The sequence below is a fragment of the Lonchura striata genome, chromosome 2 (genome assembly GCF_046129695.1).
Source record: "Lonchura striata isolate bLonStr1 chromosome 2, bLonStr1.mat, whole genome shotgun sequence".
NCBI classification, from domain to species: domain Eukaryota; kingdom Metazoa; phylum Chordata; class Aves; order Passeriformes; family Estrildidae; genus Lonchura; species Lonchura striata.
The window spans coordinates 4,532,203-4,556,623 of NC_134604.1; the positions used below are offsets into that span (position 1 = coordinate 4,532,203).

At 48.1% G+C, this 24,421-nt stretch overlaps 1 protein-coding gene across 1 annotated transcript; it reads right to left on the reverse strand.

The window, feature by feature from the left end:
* Window positions 1-2,346: 2,346 nt before the first annotated feature.
* On the reverse strand, window positions 2,347-8,221 carry WDR73 (WD repeat domain 73). The gene is made up of 8 exons (XM_021532449.3): window positions 8,160-8,221; window positions 8,010-8,077; window positions 7,593-7,681; window positions 6,831-6,919; window positions 5,644-5,711; window positions 4,824-4,988; window positions 3,330-3,704; window positions 2,347-2,740 (listed from the first exon to the last, which is right to left on the reverse strand). The coding sequence occupies exons 1-8, from the start codon at window positions 8,198-8,200 to the stop codon at window positions 2,502-2,504; spliced, it is 1,134 nt and encodes a 377-aa protein (XP_021388124.2). The 5' UTR covers window positions 8,201-8,221; the 3' UTR covers window positions 2,347-2,501.
* Between the last annotated feature and the right edge of the window lie 16,200 nt (window positions 8,222-24,421).

Consider the following 24,421-nt stretch of genomic DNA (forward strand, 5'->3'; position numbering starts at 1 on the left):
CAGAGACAGTCCCTCTTGGAAGGGCTGTGGTTTATCCCCTCACAGTCAAGGAAGGAGAAACCCTGCCTCAAGTTGTTCCAGAGAAGGTTTAGATTGCATATTAGGGAAAATTCCTTCCCTGAAAGGATTGTTCAGCCTTGGGACAGGCTGCCCAGGGCGGTGGTGGGAGTCCCCATCCCTGAAGGAATTTAACAGATGTGTAGATGTGGCAATTGAAGATATACACAGTTTAGCTGTAGACTTGGCTGTGTGTGGGTAATGATTGGAATCCATGACCTTAAAGAGCTTTTCCAACAGGAATGATTCCATGATTCTGTCTTCAGCTGTGTTACCTTGCCCAGGAGTTAAAATTCTATGGCCTCAATGAAGACAGGCCTTCTGGAGGACCTCTCCGTGGTTCCAGGGAGAGCAGAGGTTGGACACATTCATGTCCCATGCAGCTTGGGCTGCCCTTACCCTTGGCCTTAAGTTGGTTCATTTCATGGTGTCAGCATTTGTGCCCGAGGCTGTGCCAACCTTCCCTGCCAAAGACAAATCAGGCTCCAGCAAAGCCAGTCTCCACAGTCACACAACCAGACTCTGATTCCACGTGGACATTGCCAGAGACTCCATGAGGTGCACTCCTGAGAGCAATGTCCCTACTGCCCAGCACAACTCCAGATCCTTCCTATGTGCATAATCCCTTCCCACAGCATCTGTGAGTACTTAATATTTTTTATATCTCCAGTCCCCTGTCAAATCTGGTTCAAGCTGGACAAGAAGGCTTAAGTTATTTTTGGAAAAAAAAAGGGAAGTTTAGATGGGTACAGACTGAGCTATTGCTTAATCCCCATTTTGAAAGCCAAGCAAATTCAGTTCCCTGTCCTCGTTGCACTATCCACATCACTGTGATGGGGGATGGGGCCAGCTCCTCCACGTGTCCCAGCAAAGGGGGCAGTCAGGAAGAAGTAGCTGGGGTGCTGGGAAGGCTCCAGTGGTCTCGCTGCCTCAGAGCTCACCTCTCCAAGGCGAGACCCTCCCTCTGTGGGTGTTTCCCCCAGGAAGGAGGAGCTGCACAATCTGAGTGCACCTCTGCCAAATTGCCTGCTCCCAGGGGTGCTTGAGGAAAACCCATTGAGCTCCAAGAACCCTCTCTGGGGGCCCTTCATGTCTGTGTACTACACACCGCCCTTCCTGGGGTTGCTGTGGGTCCGAGTCATAGGGCAGAAAATCCACCTCCTAAATGCAGGAACCTGCAGGTCTTGGTGCGGGGGAAGGGCACACTCAGCTCTACCACAGCCGGAAGGAACTGACACAGGAGCAGATGAAGAGACTTAGAGAGCCAGGAGCCCTCCCTGCTGCCTGCACTGGGGCAGAAATGCTCCCAGGCTCTTGATCAGAACCCATTTCCCCCAGTTCAACTCTGGCTCAACTGGGTTGGTTTTGCTGTGGACCCCTGGAAGCAGAAAGGATGCTCAGGCACTCCTGCAGGAGAGCTCAGCTCCTCTAGGACTCAAACAGGCTTTTCCTTTTGTTGATTGGTGGTGACACAGATCCATGCCTTTAGTAAGTGACAAAACATTAACATCCCCAGCCTTGGGCAAAACATGTTGCCCCTGCTTCACGTGCTGCCAGCGGAGTTTTGGGACAAGCGGAAGTGCTCACATGTTGTCCTGGGAGAAGAGTGAAGCAGGTTCCAGGCTCAGCTGCTAGGCAGACAACTGTTGCCATGGCACAGAATGAGTCAGTACAGCACATTCCCAGTGTAAGGTTTCCCCAGGTACTCTTGAAGTACAGCCTTCATAAATGTCAACACCCCTCGGGGGGTGCCGTTTCCCCTTGGTGCTCTGGGCCTGGAATACAGTGGGTAAATATCCCACAGAAGAGCCTGTTTCATCAAATTCTTGTGGTGTTTTTTTTTTTTTCTTTTTTTTTTTTTTCATGAAATCTAAGAATGGTTTGATTTGGAAGGGACCTCAAAGCTCATCCAGTTCCAACTCCCTGCCATGGGTAGGGACACCTTCCACTAGACCAGGATGTTGAAAGATCCATCCAGCTTGGCCTTGGGCACATCCAGGAATGAGGCAGCAGCAGCTTCTCTAAGCAACCTGTGCCAGGGCCTCCCCACCCTCACAGGGAAGAATTTCTTCCCAATAGTCCATCTAACCCTGTCTTTTGGCAGTGTGAAGCCATTCCTTGTCCTGTCAGTCCAGGCCCTTGTCAAGTCTCTCCTTTTTGCTCCTCTCCCTTTCTGCAGACATGACACAAGCCTATGACCAAACAACAGCAGGATGTTCTCTGCCAGCAGCCAGAGTCAACCACAGGCACAGCTCTCATCTGAAGGCTGGTACACAGAAGAGTAAGCAACACAGGCAAAATTTTTACTATTATTAAAATAGAAATTTTACAGTTGTTCTGCTCACTGCAACAGTCTCCAAGCAGTATCTGCAGGCAAACATACACACTGTACCCACGCACACTACAGCAGAGGCAGGAAGTGCCCCATCTCACCAAAACACCACCTACCCACACTTCCCACAGGGCTGAACCCAGTCCCAGACATGCAAAGAACCATCACTCGCTGCTGACAACAAAGTTCTGGGTTTCTGCAGATGCCACGTGTGCACAGTGACCAGGGGAGAGTCCCTGCTGCCACCTGCTCCACCAAATGTGTGGCCTTTGTGAACGAAGATGGGGTCTGCTTCCCTGCCAGAGCTGTCCCAGCTCTGTGTGTCATACACATGCACGGTGCCATCAAAACCTTGAATGAAAGGGAATTAAAAGGATAAAGAAGGAATAGAGAGTGCAGAAATTAACTGTTTTGCTCTAGTCCAGCTGGGTTCAGGCTCACCTCCCAGCAGGAACAAAAAAAAACTGGCCCAGACCAGAAACCTGTGAGAAGAGAGCAGCTCTGCCTCTGAGGAGAGTATCCCAAGGAAACAGCTGCTGTGGAGAGCCCAGACCAGATCCCTGAAGTTTGTGGATGTATGGGTGTGAACATGCAAGGCTCTGGTCAAGAGGCAGCCTTGCTGCCCAGCTGGCATTATCAATGCTGTAGCCTGCAGCCAGGCTGTGACTGGTATTATCAGGGCAGTGCTTGTGGTCAGCTTGGGGCCTTTGATCTCACAGAAAGGCAACAGGCATCTTCCAGAACCCACCCAGGCCCCTTCCGGAGCTGTTGGAAAGAGGCAGCTGCAGAGGACAATTAGCTAGCATCTCTGCTGGCTCCAGGGGCAGTACTGAAAAGCCACCCTGTCACTGGGGGGTTTTAGGTGGAGTAAACTGGGCCTTCACAAAATTATAAATCAAAAAAGCACACAGAAAAAGAGATCTCTGCCCTAAGCACCTACCTGAAATGGCAAGGTAGCCTTCCAGAGCAGGAGCCCAGGAGACACACAGGAACTCTGCATCTGAGTCAGGAGAGGGGACTCTGGCCTTTGCCAAGGCCAAGAACTCAGAGGGTTTCCTGAGGTCTGTCAGGGTTAGGAGTCCCCTGCTTGAGAGGCGAGCCACAGGCTGGGAGTTCTGCTCCAAGCCCTGAGCTCCATGCCTGGTGCCCATGCACCACTGCTCACTGCATGGCGCTGAGGGCAGTGGCACGGCCTCCACAAGACTCTGTGGCTGTCGGATGTCGGCCAGGCACAGCTGGCCTGTGGCACAGCACAGAAGCAGTGTGTTGCAGTCCAGGAAGGCTAGGTTGCTGAGCTCCTCGCTGCCTCTGGAAGCTGGAAAAGAGAGGCAGGTCTCAGGTCCAATGAGGAGCATTTTCAGGATTTCTGTGCTGCAGTATTGCTTGAGAAAGAAAGCAGGATGTATTCTCAGGAGTAATGTATGCTCCAGGGCCCCCAGCAGCAGAAAGAGTGTAGTGAGTCCAGAGGAGGCCATGGAGAGGCTCTGAGGGCTACAGCCCCTCTGTCCTGGTCACAGGCTGGGAGAGCTTGGAATGTTCAGCCTGGAGAAGAGAAGGCTCCAGACAGAAGAGAAGGAGCCCCTTCCAGTGCCTAACAGAGCTCCAAAAGAGCTGGAGAGGGATTTTGGACAAGGGCCTGGAGTAACAGGATATGGGGGTATGGGCTCACACTGACAGAAGGCAGGGTTACATGGGATATTGGGCAGAAATTCTTGTCTGTGAGGGTGGTGAGGCCCTGACAAGGTTGTCCAGAGAACCCGTGGCTCCTCATGCCTGCTAGCTGGTCAGGGCTTGGAGCTACCTTGTCTAGTGGAAGATGTCTCTGCTTATGGCAGGGAGTTAAAATGAGATGAGCTTTAAAAGTCTCTTTCAAGCCAACCACTCCAAGATTCTGTGAGTCCCTGTGGCACAAGGACAGTGATAAACAGACCTTCCTTTTCCTTAGTGCTGTGATACTGCCACTGGACACACACATCCCCTCTTCCCTCCCCAGTGATGTGCTCTGTGGGGACTGAGTCTCACTGCACAGGTGAAGGCAGAGAGTCCCCCCGATCCCCAAGGAAACCAGACCTGCACCCACCACCTGCTGTAACCAGGCTGTCACCTCCCTTGTTTGGGGCAGCACACACAGCATCCTTCTGTGAACCCAGCTCTCCACACTGAAACTATCTGCAGGACTTGGGTAGTGCCCAGATTTGGAGATTTGGAGCAGAAATGTGAGAAATCAGTATAACGTGAGTGGTAAGCAGCTGGATGGACCTGACAAATGTCACCTCTTTCCTCAAGACAATATACTTGTGGCAAATATCTTTATAACCACTTGCACATGTCCAAAAATACCTGCTCAGTGAAATGTTTGCTATTCAAACAATTAGCATTGCTTTACCCAAACTCCACCTTTCCAAAAGTAAGACATTAGGCTTGCTTTGAATACCTGATGTGTAGACATTTTTCCTTGATTCAACCTCTGTAATTTGGACTCTGTCAAGTCTTGAGCCATGAAGGACGCATGGGGCTCTGGCTGAAATGGTGGCAATTTTAGCCCAGGATTGCCCAGTGCCATTTTCTGTTGCTATGGTGCTTACAGATTTAATAACATCTATGAGGAAGAGACAGAAACAGATATAAAACACATTGAAAACTAAGCAATCCATCCAATTAGGCTGCTTCACAACAATACCTCACAAAGGTAAAACTGGCCTACAAAACCAATAAGAAATCTAATTATGCCTAATCCTCTCTTCAGGGTAAAACCCCTTTTCAACTCATCCAGCAAGGATTGACAAAATCCTGAGCAAAATGAATGAAAATTTGTGAATTTAAGTGTTTGTGTTCAATGAAGAAGTTTTCTCCTTCTTTTGCACTTCCTTTCTGGTGGTTACAAGTATTTCCCAGTAGCAGCCTGTCTCTTTTTGAGAGAAGTAAGGTGCATCATGGTGCATCCCAAAAGGCAATGGGTAGAGTTATATTTCTAACCATTGAAGCTACTAAGGGGACACTGTGACAACTACATGCAGTGCAAGGCTACTGTGATAGGCCTAAACATCCTAATTCTCTGATGAGGTTTGTGCTGTTAAGTCCAAACCACCAAAATGGGTGTAGACCCTTGTCTAGTACCCTTCTCCAGCCTGTACCACACAAGTGTGGTCACTCAGGACAGGGAAGTGGCACTCCTCATTTTTGACACAAAGGAAGAAGGGGAAGTTAGAGATGTGAGATGCAACAACAAACTGCTTGAGCTCAGAAAGCCTTACCAGAGTCCTCTGCTGACACCTGCCAGACCTGGAGGGAGCTGTCGGGTGGGCCACTGGTTACCAGCAAGCTGAGGAAACAGAAGAGTCTCACAAAAGAGTCTCCTCAGGAGCAGAACCTTGTTTTCCCCAGCCTGGGACAAAACTGGTCTGCTGCTCCTGTAAGCAGGAACTCCTGCCTCTGCTTAGAGCAGAGCAGTGGCTGGAAGGACCATAATCCCAGAACTCCTCATGCAGGGATGTTCCACATAGCCCATGCAAACACAGATCCAGGCAACAGCATTTATAAGGATAATTTATGAGGATCTGATGAGTAGTGGCTGAGGGAGCTGGGGGGGTGCTCAGCCTGAAGAAAAGAAGACTCAGGGGGCATCTTTTTGCTCTCTACAACTCCCTGACAGGAAGGTGCAACCAGGTAGGAATTGGGCTCTGCTCCCAAGGAACAAGGGACAGGACAAGAGGAAATGGCCTCAAGTTGCACCAGGGGATGTTTAGGTTGGCTATTGGGAAAATTCCTTCCCTGAAAGTGGTGTCCAGCCTTGGCACAGTCTGCCCAGGGCAGTAGTGGAGTTGCCATGCCTTGAGGGATTTAGAAGTTGTGTGTGGCACTTGGGAACATGTGTTAGTAGTGGGATTGGCAGTGATAGGAGAATGCTTAGAATCAATGGTCTCAAGACAGCTTTTCCCACCTAAATGATTCTATGATTTAATTACCACCTTTTCCTTCTTAGTCTAGAAGGACTAGACTAAGAATGAACCAGACAGCCCTAAAGTAGTCAATGGGGACTTGTGTAGGAAGAAACACTGAACAAGAGATCAGCCAGTGGTATTTGTTTGGTCTAAACCCAGAACAGCACAAAAACCTTCTGAACCTGCACACACAGGGTCTTGCAGAGCAGTGGTACTAGCCACCAGTGTCCTACTCTGCTGCTAAGCAGCTCCAAACAGTGTCAAATGCTGAAGAAAGGTAGAGCAGGAAAACTCTACAGGCCCCTGCTGCTCAGAAGTGGGGTAGGGAGCAGCAACATCAGCACTTCTTGGTATGTAACTGGCCCAGACTCGCACTGGTGTCAGAGCTGGCAGGACTGACCAGCTGGGTTGGGAAGCAGGCATGGAAAAGGAGTTTGCTCTCAGTGAATAAGTCCTTTCTCCTTCTCCAATACATCCTGGGAAGGACCTTGTGGTCATACCTGGTGTCTGGCACATATTTCAGGCTGTACACTGGGCGCTCTGAAAATCCACCACATTCTACTTTGAAATCTCTCTCTGGACACAGGCCCTAGAAATTAGAGGCAAAGCCATTTCTTCACACAATGGTGCACAACTTGTGCTCAGTTATCACAAAAAATGACGGAGACATGAGGCAAACTCTTGTTTGGTATATCTCTTCCCTGTCCAGTGCTGCCTTTTGCAACAGGAGATATAGGACTGAAGGATCCCAAAATAGTCAGAGAGAACAAAAGTCTGGAGAAAGCTGCTTCCAAGAGCTCTCCTTGTGTTTGTTGCCATCTGTACACATCTGGCTCAGGAGCTTTCTACTCACCTAGTGACCAAAAACCACCTTTTACTTTAGTGTGGAGGTCACCCACCCAAGGGCCAGCCTTGGTGCTCTGCAGGGTGGTGCCCCAGGCCTGAGCTGCTCAGCAAGCCCCTTCTTTACTTGGCTTGCTGTCCTCATCTCTTCTCTTTCCCCATGAAATGCTTTCATTCACATACCTGGAAATGAAGTGTCCATAACCCAAGCCGTCTGCAGAGCAGCTGCAGGATAACATGACTGGACAACAAACAAGTGACTTATGTGCTTTTCCTTTCAACCAAAGCTGCTCAATCCCTGGGCATGCCCAGGAAACAGGTAACAGCCCATGAAGGCCACCAAGCCCTGGCTTGGTCTCTGAAAATACTAAGCCAAGGAGGCCAGAGAGGTCTGGTGCCGCCCTGGCTGCAACACCCACCTGGGTCTCCTTTGTCAGCAGCGTTGGCGGCGGGATCAGCTGCAGGATCTCGTTCCCATCAGACTGTCCATACCCGGCTACACAGACACCTTGGTGGAGTGGGCATGAAGAGCCAGGAACATGGTGAGGGCTGTCCCCCTGCCCAGCCCACCCTCCTGAGACACACCCGAGTTACCGCACAGTCCATGCATCACCACGCCCCGAGCTGGAGCCCAGCTGAGCCCGGAACAGCTCCGGCCGCTTAGCCCCACTTCTGGGGTCCTGGCCCTGCAGCCTGGTCCAACCCCCAGAGCCTCCTTTCCCCTTCTCCCGCTGCACGGGCCCCGGCCCGGCCCCTGGGCCTCCTTCTCCACAGCGGCCCGCCAGACTCCAGCCCGGTCCCTCCGCTCCGCTCAGCGCTCCCCAGCGCGCACTCACGGTCCCCGCGGGCCCACTCGATGAGGCGGGTGGGTGCCTGGAGCTCGAAGGTGTGCAGGTCGCGGTACCTGCGGGGAGAGGGCGAGGTGTGAGGCCGGCGGTGGCCGGGTCGGGTCCGGGGGTCCGGGGGTCGGGGCCGGGGTCCCTCACAGCTGCAGCGACTGCAGCAGCCACTCGTCCGCCGCCTCCATGGCAACCCCGCCCGCCCGGCGCGCGCCTGACGTCAGCGGCCCGAGGCGGCGGGGACAGCGCGGGGCGGGCGGGGACAGCGGGACTGCAGGGACAGCGGGGACAGCGGGGACTGCAGGGACAGCGGGGACAGCGGGGATAGCGGGGACAGGAGGGACAGCGGGACTGCAGGGACAGCGGGGACAGCGGGACTGCAGGGACAGCGGGGACAGCGGGGATAGCGGGGATAACGGGGACAGGAGGGACAGCGGGACTGCAGGGACAGCGGGGATAGCGGGGATAACGGGGACAGGAGGGACAGGAGGGACAGCGGGGACTGCAGGGACAGCGGGGACAGCGGGACTGCAGGGACAGCGGGGACAGCGGGGATAACGGGGACAGGAGGGACAGGAGGGACAGCGGGGACTGCAGGGACAGCGGGGACAGCGGGACTGCAGGGACTGCAGGGACAGCGGGGACAGCGGGGATAACGGGGACAGGAGGGACAGGAGGGACAGCGGGGACTGCAGGGACAGCGGGGACAGCGGGACTGCAGGGACAGCGGGGACAGCGGGGATAACGGGGACAGGAGGGACAGGAGGGACGGCGGGGACAGCGGGGACAGCGGGGATAACGGGGACAGGAGGGACAGGAGGGACTGCAGGGACAGGAGGGACAGGAGGGACAGCGGGGACTGCAGGGACAGCGGGGACAGCGGGACTGCAGGGACAGCGGGGACAGCGGGGATAACGGGGACAGGAGGGACAGGAGGGACGGCGGGGACAGCGGGGACAGCGGGGATAACGGGGACAGGAGGGACAGCGGGGATAGCGGGAATAACGGGGACAGGAGGGACAGCGGGACTGCAGGGACAGCGGGGATAGCGGGGATAACGGGGACAGGAGGGACAGGAGGGACAGCGGGGACTGCAGGGACAGCGGGGACAGCGGGACTGCAGGGACTGCAGGGACAGCGGGGATAACGGGGACAGGAGGGACAGCGGGACTGCAGGGACAGCGGGGATAGCGGGGATAACGGGGACAGGAGGGACAGGAGGGACTGCAGGGACAGCGGGGACTGCAGGGACTGCAGGGACAGGAGGGACAGGAGGGACAGGAGGGACAGCGGGGACCTTAGAGCTCACCCAGCTCCATTCCCCTGCCGTGGGAAGGGACAGCGTGTGACAGCGCGGCAGCCCCGAGTGACGGAGTGGGCTGGGACAGAGGGGACAGCGGGGACCTCAGAGCTCACCCAGCCGTATTCCAGGGACAGCGTGTGACAGCGCGGCAGCCCCGAGTGATGGAGTGGGCTGGGACAGCAGGTGAAGCGATACACGGAATAAATAAATAGACTCCACAAGCTGGGGTAGTTATGAAGTGGGTGTGTATTGCCAGCGCCCGGCACAAGTGAGATGCCTCTCCAGGATTTGTGCCCCGAGCTCTGATCCGAGACACATCTTTATTCCCGAAGGTGTTCCACATGCAGTACATGACACAACTTTTCAGGCATATTCAACCCCTGGCCCCGCCTGCCCTCGCCACCCATCCTAATTAGTCCCCGCCTTTCTGAGCACGCGGGGTTTGCTGTGGTGGTCGTGCGGGGGTCTCTCGGTGGTCTGGGGCTGAATATCGTAGTCTTCCTCATAGGTGAACTTTCGAACTCTTCCTCTCTGCGAATGTGCTTTCGGTCTCTTGGTGCTTATCTGTCTATCTTTGACAGCCGGGGAGACATACCAGTGTTCTTATTTGGATTTCCTGCATCCCTGGGTACCGTTTATTTATGTAAGAAGCTTCAGAAATTTACATTTCCTTTGGCCTTTGACCCATGGTAGAGATTTCTTACTTAAAAGGTTAAAATTCAACACATAATTTTACAACCTAAAATATAAATGCTTAATTAATTTTTTTAACTTAAGTGAATTCTAAAAATTTCTGTTTCACAGGGACCTCAGAGCTTACCCAGCTCCATTCTGTGAAAAATGCATATTTTATGATTGTTTTTTCGCAAATGTTACAATGAATATTATATGTGTAATGTTAGAAAGTTACGCTATATTAATTCCCTTAAGTAGTATGTTAAATATAGTTTTAGGTTACAACATAATGTTAAAATAGAGACTATGTATGTGGGGGAAGTTTTTTTTTCTGGATTTATCATTTGTTGCCCCTTCCCCAAAATAAAGCCTAAATATTTCACCTTCCTTTGGCACAGCTGAGGTTTGGGTGGACATCTTACCCTTTTGCTAAAACAATATGTAATGTACAGCGTCTGCTACACAAGTAGAGTAATTTTATCCCTTAATTGCAGTGCATTAAGTACCAGAATTCTCTGCAGATACAACAGGCCTGTGAGATGGATAAGAAATTGGTTGCATGGTCACACCCAGGGGGTGGTGATCAGTGGCTCAGTCCCAATGGAAATCAGTGACCAGTGGTGTCCCTCAGGGGCCTGTACTGGGACCAGTGCTATTTCATATCTTCATTAATGACATTAATGACATTAATGACACAGACAAGAGCTCGAGTAGACTCGTGGCCAGTTTGCAGATGACACCAAGCTGAGTGATGCACGTGACCCACGTGAAGGAGGGGATGTCAGTCAGAGGGACCTGGAAATCAGGAGAACCAGCTCACGGGAATCTCATGAGGTTTAACAAGACTAAGCACAAGGTGCTGCATCTGGGTCAAGTCAAGTCCAAGCACAAATCCAGACTGGGTGGGGAATGGTTCTGAGAGCAGCCCTGCTGAGAAGGACTTGGGGGTGCTGGTGGGTGAGAGGCTGAACATGCCCTGGCTGTGTGCACTGGGAACTGAGAAAATTCTGTATGCTGGGCTGCATCCAAAATCCTGTGGGCAGTAGAGAAGGGGGGAATTCTGCCCCTCTACACCACTCAGGTGAGACTCACCTGCAGAACTTCATCCAGCTCTGGGGTCCCAGCACAGGAAGGACATGGACCTGATGGAGCAAGTCTAGAGGAGATCATGGAAATGATTAGAGGGGTGAAGCACCTCTGCTGTGAGTAAAGGCTGAGGGAATTTGGAGTGTTCAGCCTGGAGATGAGAAGGCTCCAGGGAAAACTTAGAGCCCCTTTCAGTACCCAGAGGGAGCCTACAGGAAAGATGGAGACTCTGTACAAGGTCATGTAGTGACAGAATGAGGAGTAACAGCTTCACATTACCAGGGATCAGGTTAGATGGGATATTGGGCAGAAATTATTCCCTGTGAGGGTGGGGAGGCCCTGGCACAGGTTGCCTGGAGAAGCTGTGGCTGCCCCACCCCAGAAGTGTTCAAGACTGGGTGGCTTGGGGTTTGGAACAGCCTGGTCTAGTGGAAGGTGTCCCTTCCCATGGCAGGGAGTTTGCAATGAGATGATCTTTAAGGTCTGTTCCAAGCCAAACCATCTTGTGATTCTGTGATTCTACTTCCTGAAAACACAACAGAACTTTAAAGCATTTTGTTTTTTTTAATAGCAAAATTTTTTCCATCCTGTGTGCACTAGTCTGGGGTCTTCCTTTGGAGTTATTGGATCCTGGCATATCTCTGAGTGGCTGCTCACCTGCCTCTGGCCTCAGGCTCCTGCCATTTCCCACCATGCAGAACTCCATTTGCAGCTTGCACACTAAGCTACCTGTTCTAAATGTATTCCTTAACAGTTAGTTTCCTAGTCTGGGATTTTGAACATTTTCCCAGTCTACAGCCACATTTCCATCTTTTTTCAATTAAGCTTATAAATCCATTTGACCTGCAAAAAATTGCATAAAATGATAAGACGACAAGGAGGATAAGAGAGAATTTATCTTCACACACTATTTTAAAGTATTTTTTTTTCAACATTTGTTTACATTTTTCAGTGAGTGATAGAGTGGAAATCAAAGGAATGCTACTTGGCTTCTCTACCAAGGGAACAGAGAGGTGAAATGTCACCATGGGTTGATAATTGAAGAATTATTGATTTGATCTGTAAACTGTTACCTGCCCAAAACAGTTGTCATTCTGCAGTGCCACGGGGCCTCTTCCTGTCTGAGCAAGTAAACAGCAGAAAGATCTAAAAGCTCTTTGTCAGTAGACAAATTAATGAGCTGAGGGTTGAGGAAGAGGCAGAAGGATATCAGCTGTTGTGTGCAAAGGGTTTGTGAAGCACTGCTGGGTGACTTAAAACACCTAATGTACAGGAAGGCAGCACAATATCTCTGTATGTCCTGTCCTCTCAGGATTGGAGCTCAGCTGCATATCCATGTTAAGAGAAGAGGGGGATTTTCTCCAGAGGGTTTTGATGAATTCAGAACAACACCTCATAAACCATCTTAATGAACTATTTGCTGGCTGCTTGGCCTCTGTGCTTAATTGAATTGATCTGCAGCTGGGAGAGTAGTCTGATAGGCAAGAAAAGCACAACTGGAATGATATAAAAGGCAAGAGAAGAGGAAATACAGGTCTCACAGAAATGACCCCTGTAGCCTCCACGCTACCAAACCTGACATGGCCAAAAGCAAGGGACAAAGAGATACCTGAATAAAGCCTAAAGTGTCCAAAAGTACAGATGGGGATCTTGTTGGAAAAATGAAGCTGACAGGCAACATGATGTGCAGAGAGGCCCCACCAAATTGTACTGACTCTGCAAAGGAGGAGGTGCCCCACTGTCAGCACTGCCTTCAAATTCTTCCAGCTTGTGGTCCAGAGGGGCCCATCCAAAATCTCAGTGACAATCCTTTTGGTCACACACCTAAAAGAAACCACACGTTTTACAGTATGAAAAATAAATCCTGAGGTGGGCCTGTGTTTGTCTGAGGAATAGCACAGCAGAGACAGGCTGGACAAAATAATCTCCTAGGATAAATTTTTTAGTCTGCTTTAGCTGGCACTCTAGTAATGTTCAACCTGCTAGGTGCAAAGGTGATAGTCTGATGCCCCTGTCATGGGCTGCCATGGACTGTGTGGCTTCTACTGATCTGTTGGTGCTTGCTGTGTGAGTGAGAGGAGGGCAGTGCAAATTCCCAATCCATCACTGAGGTCATGGTCATGTTAGAAAGTGCTACAAAGGCAGCAGAGAAGAGAGGACAGCAAATAGAAGGTGAAATATGGTTGTACTTGTCTTTTTGCAGCTTAATAGGAGTGTCTTTTGCATGTCTCAAGCCATTTTCGCCTCCAAGTTGAAAAACAATTTTATACTCTTTATTCATTGCAGAGCAACTGTGCTCTTGTAAATGTTCTGTTTCTGCCATGACAACATTCACAAATACTTTCAAAATGAAATTGTCACTTTCAGTTCAAAATGACAGATTTTCCTGCAAGATAGGCTCATGATTCCCTCAGTTGCACATTTATTTTCCCTGTCCAGGCTGGACTACTCAGCTCCTGCGTTCCTTGTTTTTCATTCATAGTCTGTAGGCTGCTAAAAACTTCTCATGAGGTTTAGTGAGGCTGTGGCTCTGTCACTTCCCTCCCCAGCAGAGCAGGGGAGAGAAAATCTACCAAAAGTCTGCTTTCAAGGTAAGGATCAAGGTAAGGGCAGAGAGAGATCACTCAGTCATTACCATCTCAGGCAAAACAGACTTGATTTGAGGAAACTGGTTTAATTTATTATCAATCAAATCAGAGTAGGATAATGAGGAATAAAGCCCAAATCTTAAAATGCTTTCCTTGTATTCCTCTCTTCTTCCACTCTTCCTGAGTTCAGTCAAGGCTCAGCTTCACAGGCATGGAGTCCTCCAGCTGCTGCAGGGGGATCTCTGCTCCCCCATGCCCTCCATGAGCTGCAGGGGCACAGCTGCCTCACCATGGGCTGAACCATCCTCTGCCAGGGAATCTCAGCTCTGGCACCTGCAAGACAATATGACACTCTTCCCTCTGAATAATTATAACTGAAATTAAGTGGCTTTCAGGCAAAGATATAGGAAAAGGAATAACAGTTATTTACTAGTGTGTATAACAAGTCAAACAGCAAAAACAGTAACCAACAAGAAACAAAATCAGAGACCAGTGACAGCCTTTTCTTGGCTGCAGCACTTTTCCTTGGGTGCAGTTTGGGGTGCTGCTGGCTGCTCAGCTGGGCAGTGCAGGTGCAATGATTCTTCCCCCTCTGGCTGTGGCTGCTGACAGAGAACATCCTGCAGTGGTTTGATTACAGGCTTGTGTCATGCCTGCAAAAGAAAACAGACCAAAAGGAAGAAGAACAAAAAGGAGAGAAGCTTGGCAAGACCCTGGAGCAACAGAACAAGGGGAAAAGCAGGTTTTATGTTTAGGAGTAACACATCCAACTCTGGGACCCCAAACATCAGGATGTGCAGGTGGTGTGGCAAGTCCAGGAAAGTCGTGGAGATGCTTCAAGGGCTGAAGGCCCTCTACTCTGGAGGCAGGCTGGGAGAGCTGTGTGTGTGTAATGCAGTGGTGGACACAGCTGGGTGGAAGGGATGGAGACAGCGTTTCCTACACAAACCGCCAAGGGCAGCCGAGCTGCTGCCCCTCTGGATAGAGAAAGGAGCTGGAGCAGTGTCTTGGTTTGAAAAGACAGGAGTCTGTGAAGTAAGGCAAAAGCCTCCTCTGAAATGGAAAAGGTAAACCCCCTCCCTCCGAATTACCACAATTTTAAAAAAGGCTCTCAGGCAAAGATATGGGAATAACAGTTCTTTACTATGAGAAAAACTAAATAATAATAATAATAATAATAATAATAATAATAATAATAATAATAATAATAATGTAATTAGTACAAACGCAACTAGTGATGTAGTCAGAAACCTGACACCCTGAGGAGTTGGGGTGTTGGTAGTAGTCCAGTTAAATGGTGGCTGCTCCTCCTGGAGTGGGAGATGAAATGCTGCTGGAGTGATGATCTCTAGAAGGGTGGAGTTTTCTCTGAAGGTCTGGTAGTAGTTGGGCCTGGTCTTCCTCTGGGAATTCAGCAAAGAAGAGAGCTGCTCCTCTGGGAATCCAGCGAAGTGGCTGCCCAGTGTCTCATAAAATGCTGATTTTATGCAGGTAGGAATGCTTGGCTCCTCCCTCTGGGTGGAGCATCTCACCATGGGATAATGGGACTTTACCAGTCATGCAGTGAGTCATTCAATGGTCCATTAACAGAAGAGATCTCCCCGGAGGGAGACGTTCTTGGAAGAGATAAGAAAACTACCCCACCTCCAACAGATGGCAATAGAATACATGCTTATCTTACAAGCCAGGGCAAGCAGGAACCTTGCAAGCAACAAGCTGGAATGGCAGGGTGGGTACACCCAGGGCAGCGAGCAGAAACTCTGCAGCTGTAGCTGGAACCGCAGGGCGTCCCAGCAGGCAGAGGGTGCTACAGAGTAGGAAAAAGATTTTAAAAAATAAGTGATTAGTGTTTTTCACATCAGCACCTCTCTTTTCCTTAGGAATCTTTTCCCTGCTGTATGCAAGCAGGAAAGTCATCCTTAAGTAGGTCACTGGCTTGTCAGGAACTTGGTTTTCTGTGTGGGTTAAAAGGAAGAAGTTAGTCCTGTTCCTAGGACTACACCTCAAATTTGTTTGAATGTACAACAAATAAGCTTCAACTTTGGTTGGTTGCCTCAAAAGAAGAGCACAAACCTTTTCTTTTCCCTTCTAATAAAAAAAAATTAGCAGCAGGAATTTTTGAACATTAAAGAAATGCAGAACAACTTTGCCTTAATAAATGTTAAGCCTCACCTAAACTGCAGCTGTAAATAAAGGGTTTGGGTAACAAGGAGATCCTTTCTTGGGGAAAAACCCAACCATCATCAATTTCTCTTCTGAGAGTAGTCGGGCAGGTACTCACACACCAAGTGTGCAAGCAGCAGCAATGCATCCTGCTAGCAGGGGTGTTAAGAGATATCACAGGCCTTTTCTCTACTTAAAAGAGACAGGTGTCCTTATAGGGTATTCAGTAAAATGTAATTACTCAAAATTATTTCAAAAAATATTTTGCTAATCAATAAAATAGAATTATGCAATTTTTTTAGAAGATTTGGCAATATAATACATCGAATTTGAAAAAATAAATGTTCAATAAATTCTGCATTATTTTACTATGCAGAAAGTTTCCTTCCCGCAAAATGAAGGAAAAGGAACAGAAAAAAAAACTATCCCAAACCAGAACAAGCTGCTAGGTCCTAAAAAAGCAAGTGAGTGAATTAAGTGATTGAACACAAAATCACGGAAGGGTTAAGGTTGGAAGACACTTTAAAGATCATCTCATTCCGTCCCTGCTGCCATGGGCAGGGACACCTTCTACTAGACTGAGTTGCTGCAAGCCCTGTCCAACCTGTCATCCTATCAAAAAGGTTTAATTGAAATCTCAAGTTGTGAACCACATATATAAATTATTATATCTTAAAACCAACCAACCAAACAAAAAAACAAAACCAAAAAACCCAGCGGCTTGTATATATGCAAATGAATAAAGCTAAAAATGAGATGGAAATTATTCCATTAGAGACAGCTGTATCAAAATCAGAAATGAGCTGTGCCCTCTTTGTGTGTTCATGAGTAGAAAAATACAAGAGAGGACTCTGAAAGGGAAAAGTGAATTCTTGTAACAATTTACATGACAAACATGCGCTGATTAGTACATGGACTCATTAAACTGTTACATTCTTTTTTCCCCACATAAGATATTACTGGGACAAAAGACTTATCAGCATATACATGTAAAAACTAGTAAAAGAAGTGGATGAAAGTATTCTTGCTCCATGCTTATCTCCCCAGAGCTGGTGTGGGAGTTGAGCAATTAACATGAAGGACTCTCACAGCCAGAACTGGACATGGTCACAACATCCTGGCAGCTGGCAGCCAAGGCCTGTAGTGCTGCAGCGGGTGGTGTTCAGAGTGCTGCAGCCTTCCTGAAGGAGTGTCTTCAAAAAGACACCTCGGGTGATTTCAGTTCTTCTGTGACCCAGGTGATGCAGAAGGAGAGACATGGCGTCTTCGTGTGAGGTTCCAAGGAGAGCCTTTATTGAGCTTCTTCCTTGAAGGGATCCAGGAAGAAAATCACTCAGGTAGGGAAAGCAGGGGTTTGTATAGGGATCTCAAGAGCTGGGACAGAACACTAGAGTGAGTGGGATGAGGGCACAGAGGCCTCTCATGTGGTGCTTTGGAGGACTCAGGGCAAGAGGGAGGTGAAGCGACAGATCAGTCACGATTAGCTACCAGGAAGCAATTAGGAACAATAATGTGTATTCCCAAGCAAGAGTTTTAAAGGTGTAGTGTCAAAATGATCTTTATGCTTACTTCAGTCATATTTGAAGCAACTGAACCATTGAAGTGGGTGTTATAGCACTGAGGAATACATTGATTCCTGGTGAAGTGGCTTCAATCAGGCACAGACCATTCCTCCTTTTCCCAGGACAATGGTTTGGACAACCAGCCAATGGTGCAGAATGGTGATTTTTATCACCATGTCATAAAAAACTCTGTATTCAGGAGGTCTTTTTTATGGACATGAACTGATGTAGCATCAGGGTTTTGTTGCAGGTATCAGCTTTAAAATGAAAGGGGATAGGGCTACATTAGGATAGTGTCCAGTGGGCACAGGCAGGATCTGGAGATCAGAAAGCTCCTGGAAGTGAACAAATGACTCTGCAGTTATTGACGTAGGTTCAGGAGCTTTAAAGCTTACACCACATTGCAAAAGCCCAAAGTAGTGTTACTCAAACTAATCCAGAATTTCCCTTAAGTACAAAAACACAGAACAATTGTGCATTAGAGAAGGTTAATGAATATAATGGGAAATCAGCATGAAAGCAGAGAAGTCCAGAGACAGAACACAGTTGTACATGGAGTTTTCTTGGCAGCTGCAGGACTACCTGGCACTGCCCATGCTAAATCAGCTCACTGCTGCAGGCTCTTGCATGTGCTCAGACCATTTCCTAATCATTACATTTGACACCACAAAAACAAAGGGAGAATTGAGTGGAGCCAAGTATTTCTTGTTTGTGTCTTTTGCACATTGATCTGCTCATAGGCAGCTTCATGGTTAAAATTTGCTCTTAAGTGTGACAGGCCTGAGCTGAGTAGAGCTGATTGACTTCTACAGTTTGTACATCCAGCATGTTAACTGCTGGTAGCAATTGGTTAATGGGTAATCTGGGGAGGGCATTCCTAAAATCACAGGAGCACAGAAGAGTTTGGGTTGAAAGGGACCTTTAAAAGGTCATCCAGTCCAACATCCCTGCCATGGTGCCTCGGCTTAGAGACAAATTTCAGGAGAAAAGCGCCCTGGAATGAGCATGTCATCCAAAGAGAAGGGCTTCAATAATCCCTTTTTCCAACGAGAGGACTGAATACCCCTGGGTGAAAGTGAAAAATAAGGTAAAACTGTTTATTAACAAAGCAAGATACCCACAAAGCATAGGGGGAGAAAAGCACCTCATTCATGGCCAGGATGCAAAGATGGCAGCTGCCCTTCTTTGTCTCAGGGAAGGGAGGAGAAAAATTAGTTCACACAGCAGCTTGGAACCTGTTGGATTTCTGGCATGGTTCTTGTCCTCACAGCAGGTGAAGCTGGTGGAGTTTAATGTCCCTTCTTTCACTGTTTCAGTCTTTCCCAGGATTTGGACTGTCCGTGGATGTCCCCCCTAGGCTCCTCAGACTGAAGAAAAGCAACAAACCAGGAAATAAAAATGAAAGGCTGCTGAAAGGATTTTCTGATGAAAAGCCTCTAGGCAAGAGGAAGGAAAAACCCAAAATACCAGAACTTTCCTGCCTAAATTGAATAAATTGATCTAGCAAAGGCAAGGAAGTAACAATCTGTGTATCCATTGACCTCAAAAGAGAGAGAAACTGAACAGATCCTGAGGTCCCCAGGCACCAGCCCCATCCCCTGGTTCACCTAAAATATACAGCAGACATTTCTGGGCATAAAGCAGTTGATTAGGGAATAAAGTATCATCATAAAATCACCCCAAGACACATGGGCAGAGACACCCTCCACTAGACCAGGTTGTTCCAAGAGATATCCAGCCTTGAACACTTCCAGGGATGGGACAGCCACAGCTTCCATGGACAACCTGTTCAGTGCCTCTCCACCCTCACAGAGAAGAGTTTTTGCTCAATATCCCATCTAACCCTACCCACTGGCAGCATGAAGCCAATCCCCTTGCCCTGTCACTCGAGGCCCTTGCCCAAAGTCCCTGTCCCTTATTCATGAATCCTGCTCTAAGCCCACTTAGGGCCCTGGCAGGGGCTGTAAGGTCTTCCTGGAGCCTTCTCTTCTCCAGGCTGAACACCCCCAGCTCTTCTTGCCTGGCTCCAGAGCAGAGGGGCTCCAGCCCTTGGACCATCTCTCTGGCCTCCTCTGGACTCGCTCGATGTCCTTCTTGTGTTGGGGGCCCTGGAGCTGGATTCTTTTCCTCCCTCCTCCTGGTCTTGTTCAGTGGTAGCATTGTCCCCTCTCTGAAAAGGTGAGTGTACAGTAAGACTGTCCAGGTGGCATTCATGGTCTGCAGATTTGGTCAAGCAACGAGAAGAATAAAAATACAACCCTACACAATTGTGGGTGGCTTCTTTGGCACAAGCTGGGAGATGGAAATGAGGAAGATGTGTTAGCATTCCCCTTGAATAATTCCAAGGTGCTTTGGTGGTAGAAAAGAGGAGGAGGTTTTTTGCATGGCTAAAAAGACACTATTGCTAAAAGTCATTTTAAGCATGGGGACTCACCTATCTCTTGAACAAATAACTTCTTCTTCGTCTTCTTCTTCTTCTTCTCTTCTTCTTCTTCTTCTTCTTCTTCTTCTTCTTCTTCTTCTTCTTCTTCTTCTTCTTCTTCTTCTTCTTCTTCTTCTTTGTCTTCTTCGTCTTCTTCTTCTTACTATTGCTATAAATTGTCCTCTTGCCCTGGGAGGTTGTCAGTAAATTCAGTGAAACTGTTGTAATTTTTAAAACTGTGTGAGTGCTGATAAGTAATTTTTTTTCATCGGAATGCTTCATACTGTTATCAGGAGGTAGCATCTCTGAATGTCACTCCTTATTTTGTTCACCTAATGCAATCACAGTGCACTGGCATAGGTTAGGCTGATGCTATAAATATTCCACACTCAAAGGTACAAAAATAACATTTTATTTCAGCTCTGTTGAAAGCAGGAACAGCAATGACAAAAGTCCTCACTAACTTCAAAAGCATTCATATAAATCAAAGCAAATATACTATTTTTTAAACTAAAGTGTTTCTGAAAACAACTGTATAATTCATATCCAATATCAAATGATGTCAGAGCAAACTAATTTCCTTTGAAAATATGGAAACTGAGTTTCTCAACAGAAAAAAAAAAGCAGAGATATGCATTTTGGCATTGCTAAATCTTTGGTTTTGGTATGTTATTTAAGCAAACTGTGGTACTAGAATTTAGATTTGCCATAGAATTTAGATTCACTATAAGGTGAATATTAAACAGAGACAGAGAGAGCAGTTATTGATCTTTATTGCCAAAATGCAAAGATGCATTAAATTAAGTCCCAAGGGAGTCAGACTGTCACAGCTACAGCTGCTCTGAAGCTGCACAGATAAATTTGGCCATAACAGAACCTAATTTGGCTAGCCTAGTTCATTATAGAATAAAAGTAAACAAGTCCCCAGGTGAGGCAGTGATGGGATGTCTCACCTCCAATCCCAGAGAGAGAGAGACAGAGACAGAGATGAGCTCAGTCCCTTCACCCCCAGCCAAGTCTTGGTTATCACCCCTCCCCTCCCCAGCCTCTTGTGGTATCTCTGCACTTTCCAAGAGAAAACCCCCTTGCCATTGAGCTCACTACCCAGCTAAGAGACTGCAGCAACTGTACCCCTTCCCTCCTCCTCCCCATCCTTTCTGCATATTTTTTTCTTTTAAGTATTGTCATTCATAATCTCTTAGGCAGCAAATAGGAGAAAAATTCCCTGAGAGAAAGAAAAAAAAAAAGAAAAAAAAATTAACTTCCAACGCCCTCATAATAGAAACTCTAGGTAATTTTTTCCTCAGTTTCTTCCTCACTTGGTACTTTTCTGAAGCATACGCAGTCCTTCACTGGCTGGTTCAACGTTTTCTGCTGACAATAGGTTTTGTTCCTCTTATCTTGGCAAGGTGCATTCTGTGTCTTTTATCTTGACAAAGCTAAAGTGCATCCAGGCTTCTGATTATATTTGCTGACTCTTAATAGTTAATTGATGCTTACATGAGTTAACTGTTGATCAACTCTTTTCAGGTCAGCCACAGCTTCTTTGGGTTACTTGTGACAGGTCTTCCCCACCATCACAGGGAAGAATTCCTTCCCAATATCCCATCTAACCCTACCCTATGGCAGTGTGAAGCCATTCCCCTTTGTTTTGTCACTCCAATGCCTTTTAAATTGTCTCTCTTATCTTTTCGTAGGCTCCACTGAAGAAGCCTGAGCTTCTGGAATGGGAAGGGGATGCAGAATGGGGACTGACATCCCCAAAGATGAGGTAGAGTAATTTAAGGGCAATAAGGAGTAATAGGCAAGAACATTTGCTGCTTGGATAGAGAATAAAGTATTTTGCAGAGCTGTTCTGGCTAACACAATATTTGGGTATTGTAAGTATTTGGGGGTTTGTATTCATCAGCAGAGTGCCTCTTGTGGTTCAGTTATGCCTGGAAAAACTGATGCTCAGAGCCTGCAGCTTCTTCTGCTTGTTCTTATTCTTATTTTTTGTTTCATAGGTAACTGAGATGAAGGTATGGAGCAGAAAATGCATTATGGGGATGCAATGTTTTGTACAAGGCAGCTGAGTGACACTGTGGATATTAGGATAATGCTGTTGCTGCAGATAAATAATGTTAGTTGGAAATGTTTTCTAGCTGTTAGGCAAGGTTATTATCAGATGTGATGATGCTAAAAAGTATTTAGCATCCCATCTTGGTATGTGATGGGAATTGTGATGGTATTCTTCATTGGTTGTAGGCCTCTCAGCCCTCCCTGCTCTGACCTTCCCCTTTGACACAATGTTAGAAGCCAACTGAGGTATTTGCTTCCCTTTGAAGAGCCAACAGCACTTCATATCCAGTTCCTCAAAGTGAGGGAAGAAGTCACACTGTAAAAGGGAAAAACTGTTTCAAAACGATATAAAATCCTCTAGGTGGATTTTCTTCTTTTACATAATGTGGTGGTTTAAAAGCAGCTGGGAATTAAACTCCAAATCAGCTCTTCTCCTCTCCCTTGCCCCCACTCCAGTTAGAGAGGGGCAAAGGCAATGATTAGGGGTTGAGATAATAATTTACTGAAAGCAAACAGCAACAGCATGAACAGCATGAACAGCAACAGCAATATTAATAACAAGAGTATGTATACAAGAGAGAAGGTGCTTTACACATCCGAGATGTTCACTGCCTTGGCTCAGTTCATGTGGTTGCCAAGACAAAGACAAGGTGGTGGGTGTTTGCACAGCCTGGCAGGGACGTGCAGTTTTTCCTGAGACAAAGACAAGAATATTGTGTGCAGTTATGGGCACCACAATACAAGGAAGACATTAATGACTAGAGAGAGTCCAAAGGAAGGTAACAAAGATGGTGAAGGGCCTTGAGGGGAAGCTGTAGGAGGAGCAGCTGAGGTCACTTGGTCTGTTCAGCCTGGAGCAGAGGAGACTGAGGGGAGACCTCACTGGAGTTCCAGCTTCCTGCTGAGGGGAACGGGAGGGGCAGCTCTGATTTCTGCTCTCTGGTGACCAGTGACACTCCCGAGGGAATGGCCTGAAGTTGTGTCTGGGGAAGATTAGGTTTGATATTAGGAATAGGTTCTTCACCCAGAGGGTGGCTGGTCGCTGGAACAGGGAAGTGGTCACAGCCCCAAGGCTGCCAGGGCTCAAGAAGCGTTTGGAAAATGACCTCAAGCACAGGGTGTGACTCTTGGGGTGGGGCTGTGCAGGGCCGGGAGTCGGATTCCATAATCCTTTATGACTTCCTTCCAACTCAGAATGTTTTGTGGCTCTGTGAAGATGGCAGTTGTTTCTGCAATCACCGTTCCCCTTCCCCAAGCTTAAGACAAACAGTGACAGACAAAGCCCCCGAGCCATCTTGTCCAGGCTGTGCTGCTCTGATGCTCCCCTGGGCTTGGCCGTGTCCGGCAGGGTTCAGCTGAGCCTGGCTCAGCTCGGCTCAGCTCTGTTTGCTGCTCTGCTCCCTGTGGCTGGCACAGGCACTCTGCTGGGCCTGGCTGTGTGTTCTCCTGAGGTATGAGAGGGGACAGGCAGCAGTGGGAGAAGGGCAGAGTCCCCAGTGGCAACTGTGGCAACTTCTCCAAAGAAGAAGAGGATGGCACCACTTCTGGTGTGCGTTCACCTTTTCCTTCCTCCCAAAGCTGCACCCTGGTGATGGTTTGAGTGATACAGAATAGCAAACTCACAATGCCCACGTGGCTCTAAGTTTTGCCCATTCTCCATAACTGTGAGAAAAACTAGGACATTATCTCCCCCTGATTTTGTACCATCTACTCATGCCCAGATCCTACACCTTTCAATTACATACATAGACATATAAATATACACAAGCACAGATATAATTTCTGTAGTCATGGCCATCCCTCCCAGATGTCTGCTGAGTTCATTCAGTCCATGACTGTGGGTTCTGTCCCTCCTAGATGTCTTCCAGGGCATGAGGGCTGGTGTGCTGTTGGCTGGTTGCTGCATCAGGAGCTCCTGGCTGGTGTATCTGGAGCAATCCATCCTCAGTGGACATGGCAGTTGTGACATACAGTAGCATTCAACAGCCAACATTATAGAATTCAACATTTTCTGAAAAACCACATTCCCATCCAGGTACACATAGTGTTTCCCCATCTTCCTGCATTACACACCAAGTACATGAAGGCCCTTGAGCAAAAACAATCCCGAGGATGTGTTTGCTTTTACTTGAGGCAGGATTAATCCAAACTGTCTTCCCTAACACATTTCTCATATGTACTGTGAAGACTTTATCCTTTTCTGTGCTTCGTGGAGGTTTTGATTGGCCAGGTCCAGCTTGACTGGCGTAGCCTTAGTTGTTAGCTAACCACATGGACTTCTCTAAATACACATCCCAGTGTGTGAAGGTCCCACCACCCATTGCTTTCAATGTGGTTTTTAACAGTCTGTTGTAGCATTCCATTGCCCCAGAGCCTAGTGTGTGACAGGGAATATGATACCCCCACTCAATTCCACGGTCTCTGGATCAGGTCTCTAGAAGGCTGTTTTTGAAATGAGTCCTGTTGTCTGGCTCAGTTCCTTCTGGGGTGCTGTGCCTTGCTCTCCAAAGCCCAGGCTGGTGTTCTGGGCAGTGGTGTCAGGCACAGGG